This window comes from Emys orbicularis, chromosome 22, assembly GCF_028017835.1.
Source record: "Emys orbicularis isolate rEmyOrb1 chromosome 22, rEmyOrb1.hap1, whole genome shotgun sequence".
Taxonomy (NCBI): domain Eukaryota; kingdom Metazoa; phylum Chordata; order Testudines; family Emydidae; genus Emys; species Emys orbicularis.
The window spans coordinates 14718517-14745122 of record NC_088704.1 but is presented as its reverse complement, the minus strand read 5'-3'; the positions used below and the strand labels follow the sequence as shown (position 1 = coordinate 14745122).

The window sequence follows — 26606 nt, the reverse complement described above, 5'->3', positions numbered from 1 at the left end:
GCAGGTTTGTTCCCTGTTGTATGAGAACATACTTGGCCAGACCAATGGTCCATCTAGCCCAGTGTCCTGTCTCTGACAGTGGCCAATGCCAGGTGCTTCAGAGGGAATGAACAGAACAGGGCAATTTCAAACGATCCACCCCCTGTCGTCCAGGCCCAGCTTCTGGCAGTCAGAAGCTTAGGGACACCAGAGCATAGGGTTGCGTTCCTGACCATCTTGGCTAATAGACATTGATGGACTTATCCTCCATGAACTTATCCAATTCTATTTTCAACCCAGTTATAGTTTTGGCCCACATAATGTCCCCTGGCAACATTTTATAGTGCTCTATCCAATCTGCTAGGGAGATGGTTCCACAGTACAATAGTTCTGACCAGGAGGATGTTCTGGATTGTCACCCCCATGATATGTTATCTTTGGGCTTGAATCTAAGCCTCCTTGAATTCTGGGCACGTTTGGGTCCAGGTATGAATCTGAAATGTGGAGTTCAGGCTCCATGGCTAATTTCATCTCATTATCCTAATTAGCAATAGTTTGCAATGAATAATTTATCCAACTACCCTGGCTTCTCTTCTTGCTTACGGAGCTGTGCTTGGACCATGCTTTCCTGAAATTTATGTTATTCCAAAGGATCTGAGTAATTTCTCCTCCCACCTCCTGAAAGTTACTATGGGTGGATGGACCTTGAACTGCTCTCTGTGACTATTCACTGTTTGTGCTTTGTTGAGTACTTCTGATTGGTCAGGTAAGTCACACGATATTGTTTCTGTTCCCTGATTCGATGAGTGCCAAAGTACTTCACCTGAATGCAAAGGCTGTTTGCACATGCAGAGCAAAGACTGTTTCTATGACTGCTCCTGCCCAGGAGTCTAATGCTGTAGCTTGGGGCAGCATGGTCTAGTGGATAGAGCACCAGGCTAAGAGGTGGAGAGCTGGGTTCCAAACTTGGCAGTATCACTGCCTTATTTTGTAACCATGGGCAAATCACTTCCTCTCGCTGTACCTCTGTTTCTCCTCCCATCCTTCATCTGCTTTGTCTATTTGGACTGTCTGTCGCAACGTGTCTGTACAGCACCTAGCGCAACAAAGCCCTGATCTTAGTTGGAACCTCTAGGTGTCACTGTGAGATCATTAACAGTAGTTTCCTTGTCTGTACTTGGGCTTTGCACCAATGCACTACACCAGCATCACTTCCTGGCCCCGATGGCTGACTCCCAAACATAGACCAGGCCTTAGACATCAAGTGAAATATTTGGGGAATAATTTCATGGTACTGGCCCGGCTCTAGTCCGAGTTTCGCCCCTTCAGCCTCCCTAATAAACCCCAAGCTCAGGCAATAAGGGTCATTTGTCATTTTTCTCTTGGCTGTGGTTCCCTGTACGGCTTTTGCGTAGCCAAACTAAGGAAATGTATCAGCTCCTTTGGAAAACTTTCTGGAGATTTTTTTTTAACCCTTTGCAGACAGGAGGTAACATTTTCAAAAGTACGTACATGATTTAGGAGCCCAATTCCCATTTTCAAATGGGAATAAGGCCCCTGGAACCATTTACTTTCAATGAGATTTAGGTTCCTAAGTATCTAAGGGTTTGTCTACACCACAAGCGCTTCTGCTGCAGTACTGCAGCTCCGCCGCTGTAGCGGGGGCACTTGCTATATCAACAGAAGGGGAGTTTCTGTCCGTGTAATTAATCCACCTCACCAAGAGGTTGTAGCCAGGTCGAAGGAAGAATCCTTCTGTCCAGCTAGCTGTGTCCACACTGAGGGTTAAATCGACTGCCCGGAGCGATGTAGCTAGGTCGACCTAAGTTTTAGGTGTAGACCAGGCCCAGGTCACAGTTGAAAATGAGCCTTAGGTGTTTAAGGCCACATCTACGCTACAAAATTAAGTCGGCCAATTTACGTCGGCCTGCAGCTGCTGCAGCAATTACCTCGCTTGTGCCTGTCTACACTTTTCTCCTTGTGTCGGCGGCGGGTGTCCTCCTCAGGAGTGCTTGTAGCTCAGTGGTTTGAGCATTGGCCTCCTAACGCCAGGGTTGTGAGTTCAATCCTTGAGGGGGCCGTTTAGGGATCTGGGGCAAAAATCTGTCTGGGGATTGGGCCTGCTTTGAGCAGCGGGTTGGACTAGATGACCTCCTGAGGTCCCTTCCACCCCTGATATTCTATGAATTGAGCTGCATTGTGGGAGCCAGCAATAGGTGATATCTACATAAGCAATGTCTACACGGACACTACATTGACCTTAGTTCTATGCCACTCGTGGAGGTGGAGTTATTAAGTTGGCATAGGAGGGCAGGAGCAAAATTTAAGTGTAGAACTTCCATGGCAAGGCAGCTTACGTCAAGCTAACTCTGTAGGGTAGCCCAGACCTAGGTCACTCGGCAGTGTTACTGTGGGGGTATAAACCTTTATCACCCCTAGCATTCGTTTCCTCAGTTGTCTGGACAGAATCACAGCCCCAGCATCTGAAGGGTTGACGTGATCCTTCCATTTAGTGCTGGCTTAATTCAAGCCAGCTTGAATTTCTGCAGCCGGCCCTGGAGTCTCCGCCTTGCTCCTGCACCCTTCAGCCTTCAGGAGGGAAACGGCGCGGAGGGGGCGACCCGGTGTCTGCTGTGCTTGCAACCTGACCTCTCGCCTGCTCTTTGAAGCCGCTGACAGTGGGTGGGCCGGATCAGTGCGGTGGCAGGTCCAAGGGGAGTTAGAATAACACTTCCACGCTGCCCCTGTTCAGCGGGGAATGTGATTGTTTGGAGGCGGGTGTGTGGAGAAGGAAGAGTTACTAGGACTTCAAGGACTAATTGAATCCTGCAGATGTGGAACAGCTTATGTTCAGGGTGGGGCAGGTCATTTCGAACCTAAAACAAAAATCAGTCAGCAACCCAGACAGAGCAGGAAGCCAGCAGGGCTGCAGTCCCAGCTACCACTGCCTACAACAGCCGGGGTCCTCACCACACCACGGACAGCCAAGAGGTCCCATGTAGTTATGCCCTACATCTGCCAACTCAGCGCAGCTCTGTGCTCCCTGGTCTCCCTCCTCCTCCTTCCCCTGTCTCATCTCACAGCCCCCTCCCCGCCCTTGCCAGGTATCCTGCCTCCTAGACCTTACGCACTGTGCCCATCCCTCTGCCACCCTCCCAGCACTGACCTCTGCTCCAGCTCCCCTCCGCACCCCCAAAATGCCAGGCTCCCTTCCCTCCTGTTAGGAGGGGGTGGAGAAAGGGAAGTAAGGAGAAGGGAGTGCTCAAGAGCTTATCTCCTAGTCTTTCCTGTGCTAGCCGTCATCCATGCCCTGCCCCATTTCCTGGCGTGGCTCCCTTCACCTTAGACTACCTAGGCTACCTTAGACTTTTAGCTCCTCAGAGCAAGGGCCGTGCCTTGGATCGGCCTTGAAAGAGCCAGGCACACCTATGGAGCTGTCAGCGGTTGACACACACTCAGTATGGCCAACCCCAGGCATTCAAAATCAGGAATCAGGCCCCCAACAGCACAAGTTGGCTTAAAAATCATGAGATTACAAAAATGGGCTTATCCTATTTGCCTTCTGATTGCTGGGTCTTTAGGATGCACTCACTTTTCAAGATTTTCTCTTCATCCACGAGGGCTAGAAACTGACTTAAAAAAAAAAAAGATAGCCAAGATTCTCCTCTAATCACATGAATCCAGACACTGGGGATTTAATATAAGCACCCATTATTGTGAGACTCGTGCTAAAACCGTGAGCGTTGGCAACACTGGTAACACTCCAGCATATAGTCTGTGTCGGGGTGTCAAACATATGGGCTGTGGGCTGGATCCGGCTCATTTGATGTAGGGGGATGGATAGCTCAGTGGTTTGAGCATTGGCCTGTTAAACCCAGGGTTGTGAGTTTAATCCTTGAGGGGACCACTTAGGGATCTGGGGCAAAATCAGTACTTGGTCCTGCTAGTGAAGGCAGGGAGCTGGACTCAATGATATTTCAGGGTACCTTCCAGTTCTATGAGATAGGTAATCTCTATTTATTATATTATTTATGTGACCTGTGGTCATAAGTTTCTAGCACTGATGGTTACAAAGAAAAGTTTCCAAATATAAAGTGAGTATAACTAATGCACTGACATCTGCCTGCGTCAAGAGAGAGCCTGAAACAATGACTGAGATCTCAGCCCGTTGATCTCACTGGGGTGTCAGCTCTCAAAACCAATTATGATATTTCAGGGTCAACATGAACTATTTTGTGCTGTCCTTTTTGGCAGATGGAAAGGGGAAGGAGTGGGAATGAAACCCATGCTTGGGTGGACTGGGAATTGCTGGAAGGAAGGAAATGCAGAGAAAGGAGTGGAGGAGACATGGACAGGGAAGAGGAAGAGAGACAGAGAAGGAACTGGGAGGATGGAGAAAGGAGAGAAGCAGAGGTAAGAGATAATGGTGGGTCTAAAGCAAGCATATTTTCCTACTGATTGAAACTGGATGCGACAGTAAGACACTGACAATATCTAAGCGTTTAGTTGCTACATAGAGGCCAGAATCTTCCTTTGATCTGTCTGCCAAGCTCCCAGTGGCACCAGTAGCAGTTCACCAGTAGGGGCGTTAGGAGTCCTCAGTGCAGACACTGCCCCACTGAGATCATTTAACATGGAATTCAGCCCTCTACACTGAATGAGTTTGACCGTGATGTACAGTGCAGCCTGCCTCCAGGGTCTCTCAAACCTCCAAGGGTCTTCCAATCAGGAGATCAGAACTGTACTGTGTTTGCTGAGAAATACACATTACAGATCCGGTGTGTACACTGTACAAACACATATGAACCCGGGCAATACACATACAGGCCGAGATGTTCAAAGCTACCAGTGGGAGGTGGAACCGGGTACCCAAATCTCCTGCATGGCTTTGTAAATTACAGCCATGCATTTTGACCTACAGTGTGTATTTTGTGTATACATGATGTGCGTGCGCGCGCACACACACACACACACACACTCAAACTATAATGGATAGCTGAGTTACGGGGATATTATTATACCCAGAGGTTGTCGAGATATAACAACCCATGCAAAGGAAATAAAAATAGTTGACATTTTTTATTGCCTTCTGTCACCTACAGCACTTCTCATGGGTATAAATACAGCACCACTGAAATGCAGCCACCTCTGGGGTGGGAAGGCAGAAGAAACCAGTGCGCAGTTCACTGCATAATGAGGCGTATGGGCAGGAAGCAGGATTTTTCCAAAGACACCAGAGCAAATCTTGCCTCTTATCATAGAATCGTAGAACTGGAAGGGACCTCAAGGCTTCTGGTCCAGTCCCCTGCACTCAAGGCAGGTGCCAGGAGACGTGCCCTGGCATCTTTAATGTCCATGCAGAGCCGACAGGCCCATGGTGTTTAAAGCGTAGTCTGAACGTTCTCCCACAAGCCTGGGACTCAAGTTATGTCTCAGTAGCATGGAGACATGATGTGACCCTGCACTCTGGAAATCAAAGTCCTTCGTTAAGCTCTGATGACTGCTATGGTATGTTGTCCTGACACAGAAGATTTGGATCACTCTGACCCCAAGATGTGTTGTGATTTCTGTTCTCTTTTCCTATCTTCATTATGATGATTTATTATTTGTATTGCCATTGTGTCTAGGAGCTCCAGGCCTGGGACAGGACCCCATTGTGTACCAGGGCCGCCCAGAGGATTCAGGGGGTCTGGAGCAAAGCAGGGGAGCTGCGGCGCTTGTACTCACGCAGCAGCTGTCCGGGTCTTTGGCGGCATTTTGGCGGCGGGGGGCCCCTCAGTCGCTCCGCGTCTTCGGCAGCACTGAAGGACCCCCCGCCGAAATGCCGCCGAAGACCCGGAGCGACTGAAGGGCCCCCCGCCACCAAAATGCCGCCGAAGACCCGGACCGCCGCCGGGCCAGGGCTCGCGGGGGCCCCTGGGGCAAATTGTCCCACTTGCCCCCCCTCTGGGCAGCCCTGTTGTGTACAAATACAGAACAATAAAAGATGGTCCCTGCCGTCAAAGAGTGTCCAACTGTGTATGAAGTTGACAAATAAAAAATATGACCCGGGTTTTAAAAGCAGTGACTCTAAATGTCCCTAATGTCACGCAGGGGCAGTCGCAACCTTGCCTCACCATTCCTTCTGTCGTTCTCTGCAATTATAGGGCTGCGTCGGTGCAATTCGCAGCATTGCCATGCAAACAGCAAACCTGGCAAAACCTGCAGCATACACGCATGTAAACTGGACAAGTCAGAGATGGGAAAGACCCGGATATCCCCCTCCCAGTCGCCTAAGCCTCCCCTTTGAGGTTAGGATAAGACTGAGAGTCAAGAAGGGGTTAAAAGAACAAGAGTACTTGTGGCACCTTAGAGACTAAAAAAATTAATTGAACATAAGCTTTCGTGGGCTACAGCCCACTTCATCGGATGCATGGAGTGGAAAATACAGTAGGAAGATATATATATATACACAGAGAACATGAAACAATGGGTGTTACCATACACACTATAAGGAGAGTGATCAGTTAAGGTGAGCTTTTATCAGCAGGAGAGAAAAAGAACTGTTTGTAGTGGAAATGAAAATGGCCCATTTCCACCAATTGACAAGGAGATATGAACTGTAGGGGGGAGGGGGGAAATAAGCAAGGGGAAATAGTTTTACTTTGTGTAATGGCCCATCCACTCCCAGTCTTTATTCAAGCCTAATTTAATGGTGTCCAATTTGCAAAGAAGGGGTTAAATATCAATGAAATAGGCTAACTGTCTGTCCTTAAGTGACACCTAGTGGAAATGGCAGGACACCTTAAATTCCAGGGGTGACATGCTGGCCCAGTTGAAGTCAATGGCAAAACTCCCATTGCTTTTACCCTGTGAATTTCCTTAAAGCCCTCAAAACGGCTGGCCCCTCCAACAGTTCAACAGGTTTTTGGCTGGAGCATTGCATTTTGTTTTGCACCACGAGCAGCGGGACGAGATGAAATGCATTGAGTTCCTTTCCTCTCTGGCACAGCAATAATCCGGCGGAGGCCGACCCGACGGGGCTGGGAGGCAAAGCTAGCAGATTGCCTTAGAGTGGGGACAACAATGGGCTTTGCTCAGGGAAGGAGCAGGCCATTCTGATTCCCGGATCCACTCGTATTTAAGGCCTGCTACAGGCCTGGGGCTTCTGCTTAAAAGCCTGGTGCCGGCTGCCCACCCCAGTTTCCACCCGCCCTTTCTTTAGAGCCAGGCTGGCAGGGAGTCCTGCGCTTGCTGCTGCCCTGTCACCCTGAAAGGCCAGCCAATGGAAGTGAGGGCCGCAGCCGGAGGCTGTATTTATGTGTCGAGCTCAGCCAAACCTGAAACCCAGCGAGATTTGGATTAGCAACCCGAAACTTGGGCCAGGTTTGCAAGCCTTTTGGAGGAGCTTGGCTGTGTTTCAGGCAAGCTTGGGCTGCATTTCAACTCAGCGCGGGCTGACCTTTGAGTGAGCCCACTGTGGACTTCTCCGGGAATATGGGCTGAATCTTAAGAGAGTTTTCAGGAGAAGACAGAGACGGTTAATGGGTTTGGACAGAAACAATGCAAACCTCGGTGGTTTGGGGTGATATTTCCCAGCCATCCACCTGCCCCCAAACCAGCAAAACCAGACTGGTGGTTTCAGCTGAATTTCACTCTGAGTTTCAGTGCAAATTAACCCACTGTTCAGTGCATGTTAAGCATCCCCTTCTGTGCCTGATGCACAGGGAGACACGCTGCCTATGCTACAGCTTCCAGCTAGGAACGTTAGCTCTTTAGCCCTAGAGTTGAGGTTCACAGCCTTAGTTCTGAAGGTCCCACGTATAATCGTGCTCATGTTCAATCCCAATCTGGCAGACTTGGGTTCCAAGTGCCCCTAAAAATTGAGTGAGGGGTCTACCCCTCAAATGTACATTGTTTGAAGAAAAATCACTGTTCCTAGCCCCAAAGTTACAGTCAACACAGCTTTGGTGTCCCCCTCAATTTTAGTGTTGGAAATCATTTTATGCTAGAAATACAGAATCTCGAGAGGGAGATTAGAGAGTCACTGACATGAAAGGAAGGAATCTCACCGCAGTTTTAAGTTTTCCTCTGCGAATAATTTGTCTGTGCCCTTCGTTCTGGCTTTGGCCCACGTTGCGTCCTGCACTGGCAGACTGAGAGTTTGGAGCTGTGGTTTCACTTCAGTCCCAGCTCCAATTACGTGGTTATGTTACAGTTATTTACATCACGTCCTTCATACAAAAGTCCCAATTCCCAAGTCTGGGCTTTATTGGGGAGAACTGTGTCCTCCCACCCTTTGCTCAGTAGATGGCATTGTCGAGCCACTATTACAGTATACGTTGCAATCATCCATAGTTGTCTAGCCCTTATGGCGTAGGCCAGGTTGTGCTTATTTAATTGGTGACCTACCCCGCCCAAAAGAGCTGACTGCTGTAGAGGGGTTTCAGGGTCTCATACAGAAAGAACTATGGTCCATCCTGTTAAGGCTAGAACTATTGGGTTGCCTTTGAGAGTCACCTAGTGCCCCCTTTGCAGCCTGCAGGTGGCTTACAGTGCAGCAGGTTGGGGAAGTTTGTCCTTGCTCTCTCATGACCATGGTATAGAGGTAGGGTGACCAGATGTCCCAATTTTATAGGGACAGTCCCGATTTTGGGGTCTTTTTCTTATATAGGCTCCTATTACCCCCCACCCCCATCACAATTTTTCACATTTGCTGTCTGGTCACCCTATATAGAGAAGCCAAAGAACTGCTAGTCAGTGCATAATTCCCTCCTCCCCCGATGGCATGTGGGCTTCCCTTGGACAGCTAAATGAACATGTGCCGTTCCTGTTGGGTTTAGTGTGTGGCTGCTCCTGCTATGGCTTTCAGTGTGACACTGACAACGTGGCCCGACAGCCCACGTCTGGCTTTCAGTTCCGCCTCGCTGCGCCTCTCCCTTTCATGTTCTGCGCTGTGGTTTGCGAGGCATGGTCCGACGCGTTCTCTGCCTGAACCGCCGGCTGCTGGAGGAGTCAGAAAAAGGAAGTTTACTGTCGCCAAGAAAAGGAAGCAGATCAATTTCCCTTCTGGGACTATGGGAGAGTGGGTGGCTGGGTGGGAGGAGTTGGGTGTAGCCAGATCAAAAACAAGATAAGGACAGAAGACAGTCGACCTCCTTCCTTCCATATTTTCTCTGCTTGACGAGCCCCCAGCGTGCGTCAGCCCACAGAACAGAGAAAGGAAGCAAATTCCGGTCACTGTTTACATCACCACAGTGGGCCCTGCCTGGCAGCAGTTTCAGAGCCTCACATCATGTGAACTCCCAGCCTTGCGCTGTGTGCCTGCAGTGATCTCACGGCACCACAAGAAGGAGCTTTCCCCCTATATACAGTGTAAGAGCAGAAGGAAAAGGGAGTAGCTGGCTGAACTTCTAGTGGGGCTGTATGTCTCTCCCGGTTTGCTCACAGCTGTGCCTCCGTCCTGGGGAGCTGTGTCAGGACGTCTGGGATCTCTGTGTGTTCTGGAGCCATACGCCTGTCAACCAGGTGGGGTTAAAAACTCCGCGAGACAGGCTTGTGCTGAACTCGCTCTCAGTTTCCGCGGGGTCTCTATGTAGGGTGCATGGCATTCAAACAGGGCCTCTGCCGCCCATCTCTGGTGTCTGGCCTGCTGGAATCCCACCACTCCTGGGATAACCCTGCACCCCGGGGATATAAGAGCACGTGGCCAAAGCTGCATGGAGCAGCTGGGCTAGATGGACCATTGGTTCTTACGGCCGTTCTTATGAATTGGTCAATAAAGGCTCCGGCACTTGCAGGGACGCTCCCCATGCTGCTGGCTCGGTGCTCTGCAGGGGCCTCTGGAGATAGTGCGTATGAAACAGAAGGCAGCATGGTTTCGCGCAGAGCGACTCAGGAGAGCCAGGTTCTCTCCCTCACTCTGCCACAGCCCTGCGGGGTGGCCCTGGGCAAGTCACTTCCCCACCTACCTTTTGTGTATCTTGGCTGTCTGATCCAGCCACCCTGTCTCTGTCAGCGGCCAGGGCCAGGAACTGCAGAGCTGCCACCATGTACGATAGTGTGCTGGGGGAGGACATTTGTCCCTGACCATGTGAGGTGATCCGATGTCCATCTACACTTTGATAGCACTGATACGTGCCTTAGAAATACCCCAGATAGACAGATCATGCCCTGAAGCCTGAGGATTTGATCATTCTTGGGATCATTATCCTACAGAATCAACCTCAGTTCACTTCCTCTAACTTACGAAGCTATTCGCCTCAGTCATTGTCATGGGATGTGTCCATCTGCCATTCTGGGAGCATCCTTGCAACTCTGGCTTCTTTGTGTGAGTTCTGTGCCCTATGCCCAGCACCTGTGCCCTGCGTGGCCTTCACTTACATGGGTGTAACTCCAACCCTGAGGGCCCCATGTGTCTGTGGGTGGCCAAGGGACCCTGTTGTGTGTGTGAGAGGGAAACCCATTGGCTGGCAAGCCCAGAGCCTCTCCCCCGTCAGCTATTTATGGAACAGCCCTTGGCACGTATGGCGGTTCACATGACAAGTTGGGGGCTATTTTTGGCCTGTGAATGGAGCCGCTCTGAAGTCTGGCTCTCAATGTCCCCGTCAAGGGTACGGCACCATGTTGCGCTGGGAGGATTTCGCTGCACCACTCTGCACCTGGCTCCATCCCCAGCTTAAGTTGTTCCCCAGGTAGGATGCGTTCACATGCTCTGCATGCTGGCTGTGTCTCGCTGCTCTATGACCCCTGGCTCGCTTCCCCACTGCTTCGGGGGGAAAAGCTGTCCCCAGGAAATGGGCCGGGCAGCTGTGGCTTTGCAAACCTCTGCTTCTTGAATGCGTTTATGTGGCATTGTTGCACCTCGTCATGCCTCCAGGGAGGCGCAAGCGGCCAAATCCTCAGCGGGTGTAAATTGAAGTCAATGGAGCTGTTACACCAGCCAAGGATCTTGGTCAAGGAGGTACAGGCGACTTAGAAAGAAGGGATAAAATGTGTGGTGAAAGGCGTGCCATGAAAGAGCAGGTGCAATCCACAGGGGAGTCTGCACCTGAAAGGGCATTAGATCCACTCAGATCCACTGAGCAATGGGCCAGTGTAAGAATCTGCAACACTCTAGAGGCACAGAAATTCGTCTGTGCCCCTCCGGCTTCTTGCAATTGCTCTATTAACTCCCCAGGGTGCCCCCTTATGCTAATGCAGACGAGATTAGAAAATCCCAAAATGGAGCTACATGGCATGTAAAATAATTTGATCCTAACACAGAAGGTGCCTCTTCGGCCCGGTCTTTTAGAATAGCTCGCCGCAGAATGCATTAAGGCTCACATGCGTTAAAGCCGAGGATTGTCTCCACTATTTAACGGCTGCCTGGCTGCTGTAGGTATTAGATGTGTCTAGCGGGGTGATGCCCCCTGTCATGCTGATGTATGGGAGGAGGAGGAGGCCCCTGCCAGGCTGATGGAGAGGCCAAGATCTGTCCTAGCGTCCCACTGGTTTCAACCACAAGAGACTGCGGATGGCAGCAGCACAGCAGAATAGTGAAGGAACCGGAGGGGAAAGGGTTAATTGAAGATAAAAGGCACGAGTGGCCTGATGGCCTCGTCTCGGTGGGTACCTGGGCGCCCCTCCCCGGTGCCCACGTCCTCACTGCCCCCCCCCCTTGCTTTGCCACTGCAGAGATGGAGAATTTCCAGTACAGCATCCAACTGAATGACAGGGACTGGGCGGAGTTTTACTCGGCTGCTGAAGAATGCAGCTTAATCCCGGCTGCCCTGGCCACGGTGGAGGAGCTGGGCGTCAGTGACATTGAGCAAGGGGACGGCGAGGCCGGCAGCCCCCGCACCGCCAGGCTGATCACAGTGAGGGCAGGCAGCAGGCCAGCTCCTGGCCCGGGACCCTGCCCCCCACATGGGGTCCCCGGAGAGACCGCCCCGCCCCGGCCCATCCCTGGGCACCTGTTCCTGGAGGAGGTTCTGTCGGGCAGCGAGGATGAAATGGATCTGGGCTCAGGCAGCAGGTTTCTGTGTGAGAACGACACGCCCAGATCCCCCCAGCAGACTCCGCTGATGCCCAGCGCCCAGGACAGGCAGCTGCCTTGTTTCTCAGGGGCCGGCTCTGCCGGACCAGCTAGCCATGCCATGGAGAAGCCGCTCCAGGCCCAGGACAGCTCCCGCAACGAAGTGGGCCAGGCCGCAGAACGTGCAGTGGCCGCCCCGTTTGCTGTACAGGCAGGAGGGGGTCTGGCCGTAGTACCCCACGGTCACCTGCCAGAAGGAGCTCCACAGGAGGGGGAATTACCAGGGGAGCATCTGCAAGGCAGCCCAGAGAAGGCAGAGTCTGAAAGGCCAGTTCATGCAGCGGATGTGAGCTCCCCAGCGCTGGCTGCTTCAGGGGGGATGGAGAGGCCAGCGGGGGAAAAGGCGAACTGGTCTCTCTGTTTAGAGCCTGGGCTGCCAGACCCTAACAGTGACATTTCCCAGAATCCATCTGCAGAGCCCCTGCAGCCAACGTGTTCCAGAATACCAGGGGAGAGCCGGCCTGCTGGGAAGAATCCAGGGGAGCGTTTGGGTCTTGGTCAAGCCTTGACTGCTCCGGGCTCCCCTGGCGACTCTCCGGATGTCATGCAGCCCAGAGGGCCTGTGCACCAGGGAACGCCCACAGCTGCGGTGACACCATCACACGCGGCCGTGGCACTGCAAAGCTCGACTCTAACTATGGAGTTTTTAACCTCCTCTGCCCTACTGCGAGAGAGCAAAAGAGAGGGAATAGTGGCCAAACCAGCTCTTGGGGGGCTGGAGGGTGAGGATGAAGCTCAGCGAGGTGGTACCCTGACCTGTGGCATGCTGGGGGATGAGGGGCGAGGGTTGGCACTGGGGGGTCAGGCCGTCAGCGCTCCCAGGAGCAAGGCGGTGAAAGGCCCTGCAGTGCAGCCCTTCCCAGGGGAACTGAAGAAGACCAGTCGTGCAAGGCCAAAGCAAGCAACTGATTTAGGAATCCATGAGAATATGTCGTTGAATCAGAGCAGCAGACCCACTGCGTCACAGAGAGAGGAGTGCAGGAGCACCACTGGGAAGCCCCTGCGTCTTGGAAGCACGGTGGCAGTTGGAGGGGATGCTGAAGATGGAGCCCAGGGAAGGCAGAGATCTGGGCTCCTAGGAGGGATGTTTCCTCATCATTCAGCAGCTGAGGACTCTCAGGAGGGGGCCATACCTGCCCTGACCTGGCCGGAGATGTACGAGTATTTTTTCTGTGACGCCCAAGAGCAGGGGGGGGAGATGAACAGCTTGGGTAGGGTGGCGAAAACGCCCATGTCTCCCTGCGAGAAGGAGCAGGAGGTGCCTGAAATGTACGGGCCTGAGATGTATGAATATTTCTTTAACGAACCTGAAGAAAGTGGGGGAGGAGGCAGCAAAGACACCTTTGTGGAGCCAGACAGGATCAGCACCTTGGAGCAAACTTCCTCACTGTGCGAAAGCCGGGAGGACCCGGGCTCGGCCATAGCTGGAGAGCCCGGCGGTGTTATCTCCATCCCCGAGGTTTACGAACATTTCTTTACGGACGGAGCAAGAGGCAGGAGGAGCTGGGGGCGGATCTTCCTGCGCATGCCGGCCTTGGAGGCAAGAAAAGCCATGGCAGCTTTGAAATCCTTCCTGCAAAAGCCAATGCGCCTGGTCAGACGCAGCCCCTCCGACCGCGGGGTCCCGGTCCCACGAGGTTCCATAAAGAGGCTCTCCCTTCTCCAGCTGAGGCCTCCCGGGAGAATCCAGCTGAAGCCAGAGGATTTAGGGATGGCCCCTGCACTAGCAGGTAAATGTTTGATCCTGGCCCTAGCTGGTCCCTTCTCGCTGCCCCAGGGTTTAAAAACATGGCGCTCCCTTGTAGAAACAGGCTCACTGATTAAATAGGAAACAGAAGCCGTGGTGTCCATAGGGCTGCTGCCCAGAAACATTGCTGGATTCCCCAGGCCCTGAACTATCCAGTGCCTCTGCCCCAAACCCCATCTGCAGCCTCTACGCTGCTCTGGGGCCACAGCCCAGACCCAGTGCTGGGTTTTCTGTTTGCCTGTAGCTCCCAGCACGGCACTGAATTCCCTGATGCTACACTAGTTTCTCCAGAGCCCAGAACCAGCCCTCCACCCCCTGGCACCAACACACTGACGTTCCTGATGTTGCTGCCCAGAGATAGTGCCGCTGTCCCTGTTGTTCTTTGCTCTGTGAATCATGCTAATCACACGGTTCCATCCCCTTCGTTAGCCTGTGGTCCCATCGTCAAACATGCTGGAGGATACGCTTGCAACCCAAGAATCCCTTGGCATGGTTAAGGCATAGCTTGGTCATGCATAGTGAGACCCAAATCATGCACTAACCATGTTCCCTCACTGCCCAACAGCCTTGGACTTTGGCAGGGCTGTTTGGGAGCTGATCCCATGGGCATTACAAAACCAAACTGCTTTAGGATGTTGCCCCTTCTCCCACCATTAGCGTATTCCTCTGCTGAACAGTAGCAGTTGTTAGCATCTTGCAAGTCAGCTTCCCAGGGAAGGAGAACTCAGTGACGTGGAATCTGGGGATATGCTGTGTGTAACTTGCTTTATTAATGCACATCCACCAGTCCTGGAGCAGAGGTGGTCACAAACAGTATGTGGGCAATCCCTTCAGCCCAACACCAGTGCCCAGCTCCCCGGGGGCAACCATCCCTCCAGAACTGACTCTAGTCAGAGCCCAGAGCAGAAAGAAAAGCAAACTCTCCTGCCTCCCTGTACACAGAACTGTGTGCAACCCAAACTAACACCGCCACAAGCATTTCTTCCAAGACTAAAAACTTGCTCACACACTAAGAAAAAGGAGTTGGAAGGAAGACTATGTGTAAAGACTGGTGACAACTGATCTGTCCTTCTCCACAGTGGTCAGGGAAAGCAAGCTAGAACTCTGCTGGCAACAAGTGTGTTTAAACCCAACTGTGGACAGGGCCCACCAGAGTTCAGAATCCGCCTTTGCTGCGTGCCAATTCACGAAGGTGAACTGGGGAAGCTTGAAGCTGGATTTCTGTTTGAGGGGTCAATGGCCAGGAATGCTGTCTGTACCAAGCTAGCGCGATGGTTGCTGAGCCGGTGTGCCTGGGCTGTGACAGGCACAATGTTGGCAGGAGAGAAAGGCAAACTGGGACCTTCCATGCAGAAACAGACGAGGAGAACATTAGAACCAGGGCTAATTTAATAAGCACCCGCTGGAGCCTCTAAAGGTTACTCAGGCATTGCTTATGACTGTGAGTAGGTGCGAGAGGTTTTCGAGAGCGGCTGGGAATAGAAGGAGAGGAAATGTGACCCATTAGGACAGCCACCGTTTTTATTTAAAAGTTTATACTGGGCTTAAAGCCATGGTGCCTCCCGGTTAATATTAAAAACAAACAAATAAGGCCTGAGCCCTACCAATGAGTGACTCAGCAAAGCGCTGCCTCTTTATCTGCCCCGAGAAAAGACCCTTTGCCTTGGTGGTAACTAATTAATAAAACTGGCTTTAATTAAAAACCTGATCAAACAAGCAAACAAAGCAATCCTCTTGCAACATGCCTCGAAGGTTGCTAGCATGGGGACGCCAACAGAGTGAGAGATCCCAAGCGGTGTCTGCCATACGCCCTGGAGAGCAGCCCAGAGACTCCGAATGGCCATGATGGAGTGCAGGGGGCGTGGAGGCTTCTCATAGAACTAATAACCAGGCTTAGTCCTCTTCCATGTTGCTTTTCATCCATGGATCTCAAAGCACTTTACAAGGGTGGGTACGTCTCATGAACCCCGCTGTACAGGTGGGGAAACCACCGCACTGTGTGTCACACAGCACAGCCAGGTCTCCCCTGACTCCCCACGCCAGTGGCTCTGCTGGACCACCCGCTTCCCAAAGCTTGCCTGGTGGTTAGGGTACTAGCCTGCAACTCAGGAGACCTGGGTTTAGTCCCCTGCTCCGCCACAGACTTCTTGTGTGGCCTTGGGCAAGTCACTTAAGGTATGTCTACACTGCATTGTCAACCCAGGGCCTTGGGACCCAGATTCAGTGTTTCTAAGTCCACACTGCACTACACAGACCTTCTGACTCAGGTGTGTACCCTGAGCTGTGTCCACCCTGCAACACAACAGGCCTGAGTCACAGCAGGCTCCGCCCCCTGCCCCCAAAAGCAGCATCCTGGGAACTGGGTGCTGAGCGCTCCCGGAACCAAGTCAGACTGATTTGTGTGTGGAGAGAAGGGGGCCTTGCGTTCCCACTGGAGTCAGAGCCTGGGCTTAGTGTGTAGTGTAGACATACCCTTAGTCTCCCTGTGCCTCAGTTCTCCGGCTGTAAAATGGGTATAATGACACTTCCTAACCTCAGAGGGGTGTTGTGAGGATAAATCCATTAAAGACTGTGAGTCGCACATATCCCATGGTAAATGGGGCTAGATAACTTAGCTAGATAGACCTGCTAAGTTCCCAGTTAGCACAGTGGCATGTCCCTTCGCTACACAAATTGAAAGCTACTTTCAAACTCTTAAGCTCCTGCTTGGCCACAAAGTCTGAAAACCGGGTGAACTGTTTAAAACTGGGTAGAGTGAAAAGATTATGGGGAAGTGTCTTCCAGAAATGGACCCATGTTCTCCAAAAATTAGAAGAAGAAGGGGCTCGTGGCCGATTCTGTAGGGAGAGGAACGCTGTACAACATTGCAAAAAGATCCTTTCTCTTTTCCTTTTGAAAAACTTAGCAGGGGATTGGTGAAAAAGCCAATGAATGTAAGGCTTAAATACCAGAAAGACTTCTGGCTGAAATGACCAATGTAACAGGAGTATTATTAGTATCGCTTGACCCTTAGTTTCAGGTTGTTCTTCCCGCAGAAAGGCCCCGCCCTCCCCTAGCTCTCACGCAGGAGGACATGTGCCTGGTCTTCGTTGCCTTTGCATCCTGGGCCATGAAGACATCAGATCTGCAGGCTCCGGACGCATGGAAGACTGGTAGGTAGGATGACCATGTGGGAGAGGAGAAGCGCTTTACATAAAGGGGAGGGGGAGATGCATGGGGGATTTGAGGGGTGGGGAGGATTTAACTTTAGATAATGTTGGAAGGTTACATCCTCCCGCTAGGCAGATTGTACAGGTTGGAGCCGAATCTCTCCCTACTATAGAAGGGCCTCTTCCTGCTTTCTGAAATGTTCTGTCTGTCACCGCCTGTTTCTAGGGTTCTCTCTCACCCAGGAAGGGCGAGATTCTATCTCTCACTGCTTTTACTCCAGCATAGCTGCTGCTGGTTTTAATTATCGTTTGAAGCAGTAGGAGAATTCCTTTAGTTTTGATTAATCCTGTCCTGTATCCGGACAGTGGCAATATCACCACATCCTATCATGTCTTATCGCTTAACCTGGTCAGTGTTCCCTAAGGTGTCAAAACATGCATGGGGCAACATGTGCCTCCAGTGCTAGCCTAGGCATGCCGAGCTCCCCGTGAAATGCTGGTGTTGGAAAGGACGGACGGTGCTGTGATCTGCCGGCACAGAGAGGTGGAACTGGACACCAGCACCCAAAGGGTTAATTAGTTGGGAACATTGCCGCCAGGTGGTTAGAGCAGAGGGTGAGAAATCAGGAGTCCGGGGGTTCCATGCCAACCTCCGCCACTAACTCACTAGGGTTGAAATTCACCCCTGTGCAGTGGGGCCAACACCTGTGTCCCTTGGGTGAGTCACCGCTCTGTTCTGTTCCTCAGTTTCCCCATCAAGGGGGTTTGTGAGGCTAAATTCATTCATTTTTTGCAACGTGCTCTGCAATCCGGAGATGAAAAGTGCCACTGTTGTGCAGAGAAATTATTCATTAGCTGTGACAAGGAGAGACACCAGCATGAACGACCCATGGTTGCTCTGCAGCAAAAAGGCAATCAGATGCAGAGACTCGTGTTGTGAAACTCTGCTCCAGAAAACTGTTTTGCTCAGACTAGCCCTGAAACTAGGGCTTTGGAATAATCCTAGATTCATTCTTGAAATGTGTTGGGGTCTTTTCCAGTGTTACTGGCAAACGTTGGCACCCTCTCTGCCATCCGGTACTTCAGACGGCAGGCCATCGAAGGACGACACGGAACCTAGACACTCCCGCGTGGCCCAGCCAGAGACACGTCCCGTGGGCCCGCGAGGAAGAGTCCGAGAGACAACACTCACTGCACCTTGCCCTTTGGCAATAAAATGACTGTTTGCCAATGGGTCCAGTGGAGACCTGGTTCTGGAATCCAGGCTGCAGAGTCCTGGCAAGGCGCAGGGTGCGAGGAAGCAATGAAATCTGACATGTAATCTGTTTGTTATAGGCATTATATGCATTTTGTTGCACGGGGTAGAATTAGGCCCAGTGCATGCTGGTTCAATTCTGCTCTCTGCCTCTGACTTGGTCAACATAGCGACGGCGATCGGGGGGTGAAAAATCCACTCACCTGACCGACGTAGCTATGTCGACCTAGTCCCAGTGTAGCAACAGCTCAACAGAAGAAGGCTTCAGTCAACATAGCTGCCATCATTCGGGGAGGTGGAGTTCTGTCAGTGTAGGCTGTGTCTACACTACAGAGTTATGCTGACGTAGCTGTGCTGGTATACAAGGGGGCTGAAACAATTTGTTTAGTGGGGGTGCTGAGAGCCATTGAACCAAATTGTAAACCCTGGATATAATGGAAATCACTTCAAGCCAGGGGGTGCTGCAGTACCCCCACCCCCCCAACACACACACACACACACACACACACACTCTCCTAGTTCTATCACCTATGCTGGTATAGTCCCTGTAGTGTAGAGATTTTCTCTCACTCCTTTAAGTTCAGCGGTTTCACTTTGCTACGCTATCTCCTATGGATAGTTAGGTAGCCGCATGCATTGGTGTGTGTTCCAAGGGAAACTGTATCCATTTGTCCCCTTCAGCTGGAAGTTGCTGGCACAGGAGACTTTTGAGAGTGGGCAGCCACAAAGCAAAAGAAACCAGGGCAACTCCTCAGTCTTCTGGTGTCCAGTGGTCCCGGCTAGCAATGGGGAGGCTTTCTGGAAGGAAAGGAGAGGGTTTGGGGAACAATCGACTCATTGGCAGCTTTCAGGTTGGCTGCTTAGCCCCAGCCGATCTGTGGAGCAGCAGTGAAATTGGGAATGTATCCAGGTGACCTTAGACGGTGGCTTGTTTAGCAGAGTTCAGACCTTCGTGGCTTGGCTCATGTCAAGGGAGTTCATCCTCTCGGAGGTCAGTGTGTTCATGCCAGTGGTGCATTTCAATGAGGCTGCAGTAGGATTTGTGGAGCCAGTTCCCTGCTTTGCTGTGCCAGAGGCCGCCGGTTCAGTGCACTGGGGTGGGGAGAACCACGCAGGTATGATGCACGCTGCTCCGACGGGGGAGGTACCGTTTGGCATCATTCAATAAACGACTCCTCTGACCAGCTATGCAGTAGCACTGAGGGGTCCTGAAAGGGGGCTGGTTTAACCCTTCTGGCCTGGATGGAGTGAGGGCTTCAAGGTCAGAGTATATACAGGGACTGGGGTTGGAGAGATTACAAATGAGGAGAGATCTAAAAGGCTCTGATGGGGGATGCAGAGGCTGGAGAAAGGGGAAATACCGAATGACTATGGAAGAGATGGTATTCAGATGCTACGACCACAGGTACTAAGCCCCTCAGTGGTGATCAGGCCCCAGGGTCCAGAGACAACAGTAGGGACTTCTGCTTTATGGCATCACAGCGGGGGGGAGGGGGTTGAAATTTGTGGGGGAGGGGCATAGAAAGGGGCTTTGGAGAAGATGTGACCATGTGAGAGGACAGGCTGGCTGGTAGGTATGAGACCTGGCTAAGGTTGCCAATTTTGGTTGGACGTATTCCTGGAGGTTTCATCACATGACATAATCTTTTAATTAAAGATGAATCTTTAATTCCTGGAGACTCCCGGACAGTCCTGGAGAGTTGGCAACCCTAGACCTCGCTGGAATATTGCAACGACAAACAGCTATTGCGCTGTTTGCTGCTGGAGGAGCCATAGGCACGTGTGAAAAGTGTCCTGGAAAGTAGGCTGGGAGCAGGGGTGGGTGCACTGAACATCCAGGGGAGGAGGAGAGAGGACAAAGGTGCCTGAGATCCAGGACTGAAAGGGGTGAAGTTCAAGAGACTTGTGTTAAAGGTTAGTCACCCTATAACATCTCTGCAAATGTGCCACAAGGGACCTTCTGTGATAATCTCAGAGCTCCCTCCTGTGCCCCAGAGGGGTACTACGGCTAATGTCGAGCTACTAAATTGTCCCTGAGATTTAGTCTTTGATTCTGTTTTAGACTTCTTCTTTTATTGGTGTTAGGAGTTATCCACAATGTAACCACCATCATCTTGGTCCCTATAAAGGGCTGAACGCAGAACTTGTACCACTCCAGGCCTGCATTGTTACATGTTGAGCTAAAGTCCTGTCTCTCCCAGGTGGGCGATGTCGCCGACTCATCTCAGTGGTTCGGGCACATATATAACACACCCTGAACAGTGGGTTGCATTAGAAAACCCAGTCCTCTTCTCAACGATGAGTTCTCCAGATAGGGCCAGTAGGAAAAGGGCTTGGTAGCCTTTGCTAACTTCACCACGCAGTCAGTCTTCCATCTTACCCCCATCCTTTACCCGTTTTCTGCCTACTAGGCTACAAATTATCGGCGGCATAGTACAAACAGGCACCGTGGGAGGTTCTGCCAGACAGCTCTGCCAGAGCACCGCGATCCCAGCGTGCCGTTCCCTCTGTTTTTCGGGGATGGCCTATGCAATCTAATCAATTTTTGTTCATCTCTGATTTCTATAATTCCAGCCATCAAAGCACACAGACCTCAGTCACTGCATCTCAGTATCTCTTCGCACCATCCCAGCCCTACCTTCTACATAGGTGCTGGAATGAGGGGGGCAGGGGTGCTACTGCACCCCCTGGCTTGAAGCGGTTTCCATTATATACAGGATTTACAGTTTGGTTCAATGGCTCTCCACACCCCCACTATACAAATTGTTCCAGCCCCCCTGACCTTCTAGCCAGAGACCCTTTCAAATATCAGATGGTGTCAAACGGCAAGGACATGTGGTCAAAAGCCAATGAGGGACGTAGGCTGAGGCCAGCTAGCATGCTCATCACTGTTGACCTGCAGTTATCAAGCCCCCAAAGGCTGCAGAACATCAGCACGCTGTCCAACCAGTCGTCCCCCCACGAACTCCTGACCGCCCCTTCCATCCGTGGGAAATAACGGAGCCATGAAATCCTCATCAGCCTTACTTGGCTTCGGCGCTGGTTCCTGAATCTGTTTTACGAACTAAGAGATGTTTAGATAGTCCCTTGTATTACGTAGTGTCATGGAGTTTTAATGTTACTTATGGGGGGGGGTTGAGGCGCTGTCTTTAAAATCATGCCCTATTAAATATAAGAGAGTGAGCTCTATAGCAGTAAAAGGAGACAGTGGTGGGTACACACTGTATATAAATGGAGTATATTAGTTGTATATATGAAATAAATCTCAGATAATTTTTGGCTGAATACTGTGTTGGAAGCTTCCAATACTTTTTCTATTTCATTTAATTCTGGGGTCTCTCTATTAATACATCCCTGCAAAATTTCCGCCCGGTTCACACACACCACCATTGAATGGGTAGGTGCCTAATAAACGATTAACCAGTCATACAGCCACCTAGCACAACCGTTTCAAGGCACTGCCACAGTACAGAGGTGCTGAAGGGAACTGGCCATTGAGGGCTAGACTAGATGACTTAATGACAACATTTTTTTTCAATCACTTCTCCCGGCACAGCTTGGAGAACACTCGCTACTGGGGCTTGATCAAGAGAGGCGCTTCTTTAACCTCCAACTCCTACTGCCATCGGGGCCCGGGAGAGGGGTTCTCTTCCCAGGCCTGCTTGGGTGTATCCCTTCCCAAAGAGCCAAGGAAGGGATTTCGGGAATGAGGAGTGGGGGGGAAAGTCCATTGCATGGTTCTGGCTCAGAGTAGCCACTGGTCTCAATTCATCATCAAGTCACATGGGCCCATTCGCAGTGCTTTTGGCAGGGCGCTGTTCTCCAGTACTGCAGTAGAACGTGGCGTCCAGTTCTGCACAGTTATCGTGTCTAATCTAAATTAAATCCAACCCAGCAGTGAGTTGGTCTCTGCAGAACATCATGAACTAAATAAACATACGGTACAGCGCGATACCAGTCCCGCTTGGGCCAACAGCAGGCCTCAAACCCACGACCTTTGGCACAAGCAGGAGAATCTCATGATTTTAGCATTGCTGAGCTATTCGGTGGAAACAGCAGTAGACTCATAAACCGTATGTGCGAACCGACTACTAGGAGGGGACAAAACCTCACATGGTCCTAGTCTGTGTTACAGAGACACACGAACTGGGGCCTCGATTTATTCTGCCCCAAAGACTCTTCTGATCAATGGGACGCTCCGTGACACTGCAATACAAGACCCGCGGCTGGCCTGGCTCAGCTGACGGGCTCCCGGGGATCAGGCTATGGGGGTATACATTTGCAGTGTAGCTGCTCGGGCTGCAGCCCTCCCCTTTCACGGGGTCTCAGAGCCCAGGCTCCAGGTGAGCCCAAATGTCTACACTGCCATTTTATCATCCTGCAGCCTGAGCCCCACGAACCTCAGTGAGCTGCCCCGGGCTCTGAGATCGCAGTGTAGACATCCCCCGCCTAACGGACAATCATTTTAAAACAAACACTACTCCGGGTGGGGTGAAGAGAACAATGAGATAAACACCCCTCCTAGGAAACCTCCGGGCTGGAAACAAGTCACACAGCAATGAGCCCCCATAATGTGAGGCACAAGTCAGGGATCCAGGCCCTCCTCCGATGGATACAGCCAACCACCGCTACCTGAGTTCTCCTGTCTGCAACGGCATCAGCGTCCAGGCCTGGGTAATTGTGCAGACACGTCCCCCTTGAACAAACGGTAACACTGCAGGCGCTAGGGGAGTTCAAACATTCGCATATGTTCAGTTTCACTGTTTACCCAGCCAGAACACATTAACCGCGCCGCACATTTTCAGTGGCAGGTGGGAATACAGAGACCGCAGCATGGTGGATGGGTAATGGGGATAACAGCTGGAGGAATCCAACTATTTCATTATCCAAGGCTTTCCTGGGAGACAGTAAATAACACTGGTTTAAAAAAAAAATCAAAGCTGGGGGGTGGGGTGGGGTGGAGCGTCAGACAGCTCCTTCCGCTGGAAACAGAGTGTGTAGTGTTTGCTAAGTCTCCATACACAGTATTTTGGTTCTCCCTGCTCAGGCCCTCAGGTTGCACCAGAGGCTGTGTAGAAGGCATCATTAATGCAAGAATAACCTCTAACGGCTCCTCTTTGGGCTTTTCATTATCCTGATACATTTTTTTAACCAAATCACCAAAATCTGAAGGGAATCAACGTTCTCCTTTCCACCCCAGGCAAGAACCGTGTACAGCACTCCCACTGGCAGGCACCATTGAGATGTCTGTGTTAAATAAATTAATGATCGTGCAAACTATCATCTAAGCAGTGGGGCAAATCTCCAAGAGGTTGGGAATTCTGCTTTAGTCTGAATCCACCACCTAAAATCTGGCTGCTTCTCTGAACGCTCCAAACCTCTTAGGTTTGTAAAGCTGGGCAGGAGATTGCACTAGAATAGGGGCGGTTTCTGGTACCTATTTTTTTGATCCTGGCCAGAAACCTGAATGTAATAATTTTTTTGGAATTCTTCAGACCCTCAGAGGAGGTTTGGCCCAAGTTGGGTTCCAAACCTGGGCAAAAGGTTGGCAGGGAAGATTTTGATTTTTTCCATATGAGTTTGGTAGTTCTTATCCCAACCTCCTACACGTGCAGGATTTTCAGTTACGTTATGTTCCCTTTCAATGGCTGTGGTCTGTCCTAAGCCACGGACGGGATTGAGTCTGCAATGCGGATGCTGCTGGCTCCATTCACTGTTTCGGTGCCTTGTGATGAATGAGTGAATTCAATCAACTGAGGCCAGATCGGAAAACTTTCGCATCAGTGCGCAGCTGGGCCTTTTGCTGAATCATTGCTAGAGAGTGACCCATTTGCCCTCTTCCCCGCCCCAGAGCTAAAGGCATGGCTTCTGCACGGCTCCCAACACCTGCCCCATTGCTCTCTGCCCTTCACATGACGGTGCTGTCAATTTTCTTAAGCTGAGCACGGCTGGGCTGGCGCTGATGGGACAGCTCTGAGGAAAATTCTAGGGATTCAGTTCTGCCACCTTGCATCATCATTTGCAAATACTTTTGATTTGGCAGCATTTCCCACTCCCTCTGCACCGGTGCAAATGATAACATAAGGTGCAAGGCAGTGGAGGCTCGCACCTTAGGTTCTGCAGGAAGCTGAATGACTAGAGGACACTCTTTCCTCTGAATCCCCGTTGAGCCCAGGACCCAGAGTCCCTGCAGGGGCTGCTGTACTGCTAAAAGCAGTAATCTTCCAGATGAGATGTAAAACCAGATGCCTGGCTGTTTGAATAGCTCAGCCTGAGAAAATCAATCATAAACATGAGAGCTGGTGCTGATCGCAAAGCTATTCCACCCAAATTCTGGTCCCTACCGTTTAAGACAGAGGTTGATAAATTGGAGAAGGTTCAGAGAAGAGCCACGATAACGATTAGAAAACCTGCCATATAGTGATAGACTCCAGGAGTTATTCATAGATTCATAAATTCTAGGACTGGAAGGGACCTTGAGAGATCATCAAGTCCAGTCCCCTGCCCGCATGGCAGGACCAAATACTGTCTAGACCATCCCTGATAGACATTTATCTAACTAGTTCAATCTAGTTATCTTACCAAAGAGAAGGGGTGACTAGATTACAATCTATAAGTACTTACCTGGGGAACAAATGTTTAATTATGGGCTCTTCAGTCTGTCAGAGAAAGATACACAGCAGAGCCTCAGTGTTACAAATACCAGAGTTACGAACTGACCGGTTAACCACACACCTCCTTTGGAACCGGAAGTATGCCATCAGGCAGCAGAGACAAAGAAAGAAAGCAAACACAGTACAGCACAGTACCGGGTTAAACGTAAACTACGAAAAAAAAGGGAAAGTTTAAAAAAAAGATTAGCCACAGTAAGGAAACTGTCTGTGCTTGTTTCATTTACATTAAGATGGTTAAAAGCAGCATTTTTCTTCTGCATGGTAAAGTTTCAAAGCTGTGTTAAGTCAATGTTCAGTTGTAAACTTTTGAAAGAACCAGAACGTTTTGATCAGCATTAGGAACGTTTCAGCGTTACGAACAATCTCCATTCCCGAGGTGTTCGTAACTCTAAGGTCCTATTGCAATATGATCCAATGGCTGGCAGTTGAAGCTAGACAAATTCAGACTGGAAATAAGGCATCATTTTTAACCATAAGAGTCATTAACCATTGGAACAATTTACCCAGGGTCATGGTGGATTCTCCATCATTGACCATTTTTCAATCCAGACGGGATGTTTTTCCAAAAGCTCTGCTCTAGGGATTAGTATGGGGCAGTTCTTCGGCCTGGGCTCTGCAGGAGGGCAGACTAGATAATCACAATGGTCCCTTCTGGCCTTAGAATCTAGGAAAGCCAACCTAGGGGATTCAACCCCAGGACACCACTGAAATAAATAGGAGTTGTGTCTAAATCCCCTAGTCAGCCTTGAAAGTCTCAACTGTGGTGATCCAAAACACGCTAAGCTTTTTCAAGAACAGAAAAAGCACCTTCCCTGCCCTGCCGAGTTAGATGTAACACAATGAGTGGGGGTTACAAACAACAGGGTGGGGCTGGAGGGAATTGTAGAATATCAGGGTTGGAAGGAACCTTAGGAGGTCATCTAGTCCAACCTGCTGCCCATGCAGGACCAATCCCCAGACAGATTCCCCCCCCCCCCCGATCCCTAAATGGCCCCCCTCAAGGATTGAGCTCACAACCCTGGGTTTAGCAGGCCAATGCTCAAACCACTGAGCCATCCCTCCTCCCACCAGGGTTACAGCATGAGTAGCAGGTGTTTACTGAGTATGTATGTATGTGCAGTTTTTGTTTTTTTTGCAAGACCAGGACTGCTGGCCCAGACTGTAATTTGGCCAGCTCATTATATGCTGCCATTTTCACTGGATATGGCCCTCGTTTATTCCCCCGGTTCTACCCCAGAAGTAACAATATTCCAGTGGTCGCTAACATGGTCACTAGCTCTTTATGGGCCAGAATCAAACGCAACTGTAGTCAATGGGAGTCTTTCAATCCAAGCTGTACAGAAAGGTTCACATTTTTACCAGGGAGGGTAATTTATCATTGGAACAGGGATGTGGTGAGGGTTTTTTTCTATCACATGAAAGCTTCAAATCCAAATTGGAGGGATTCCTAAAACAATAGGCTCGGGCCAAATCACAAGATATGGGCTCAATGCAGGAATTACTCAGGGAAATTCTGCTCAGTGTAAAATTCTATGGTCAGAAATTCTATGAATTAGTGGCCTTTGAATCAGGTACGTAAATACCTTTAAGGATCTGGGCCATAAGGCCTAACTGACACTGGTTTCAATGAAGATCTGGGCCTAAATGCAGAAAGCACTTTGAGATCTTTGCTGTAGAACAGGGGTTCTCAACCGTTTTCTTTCTGAGCCGTGTCCTCCCCACAACATGCTATAAAAACTCCACAGCC

At 50.7% G+C, this 26606-nt stretch overlaps 1 protein-coding gene across 1 annotated transcript; it reads left to right on the top strand.

Moving 5' to 3' along the window:
• The first annotated feature begins 11636 nt into the window (after positions 1–11636).
• Positions 11637–18050, top strand: PERM1 (PPARGC1 and ESRR induced regulator, muscle 1). Its single transcript, XM_065421488.1, has 3 exons — positions 11637–13764; positions 16817–16933; positions 17971–18050. Exons 1-3 carry the CDS (start codon positions 11637–11639, stop codon positions 18048–18050), a joined length of 2325 nt encoding a protein of 774 aa, XP_065277560.1.
• Positions 18051–26606: the final 8556 nt, after the last annotated feature.

What these genes read in the sequence shown, in the direction of transcription:
- PERM1 (XM_065421488.1), top strand. Translation starts at nt 11,637, where the DNA reads ATGGAGAATTTCCAGTACAGCATCCAACTGAATGACAGGGACTGGGCG. An exon ending in GATGGCCCCTGCACTAGCAG is followed by an intron (nt 13,765 to 16,816) that starts GTAAATGTTTGA and finishes TTCTTCCCGCAG; the next exon opens with AAAGGCCCCGCCCTCCCCTA. An exon ending in TCCGGACGCATGGAAGACTG is followed by an intron (nt 16,934 to 17,970) that starts GTAGGTAGGATG and finishes GGTCTTTTCCAG; the next exon opens with TGTTACTGGCAAACGTTGGC.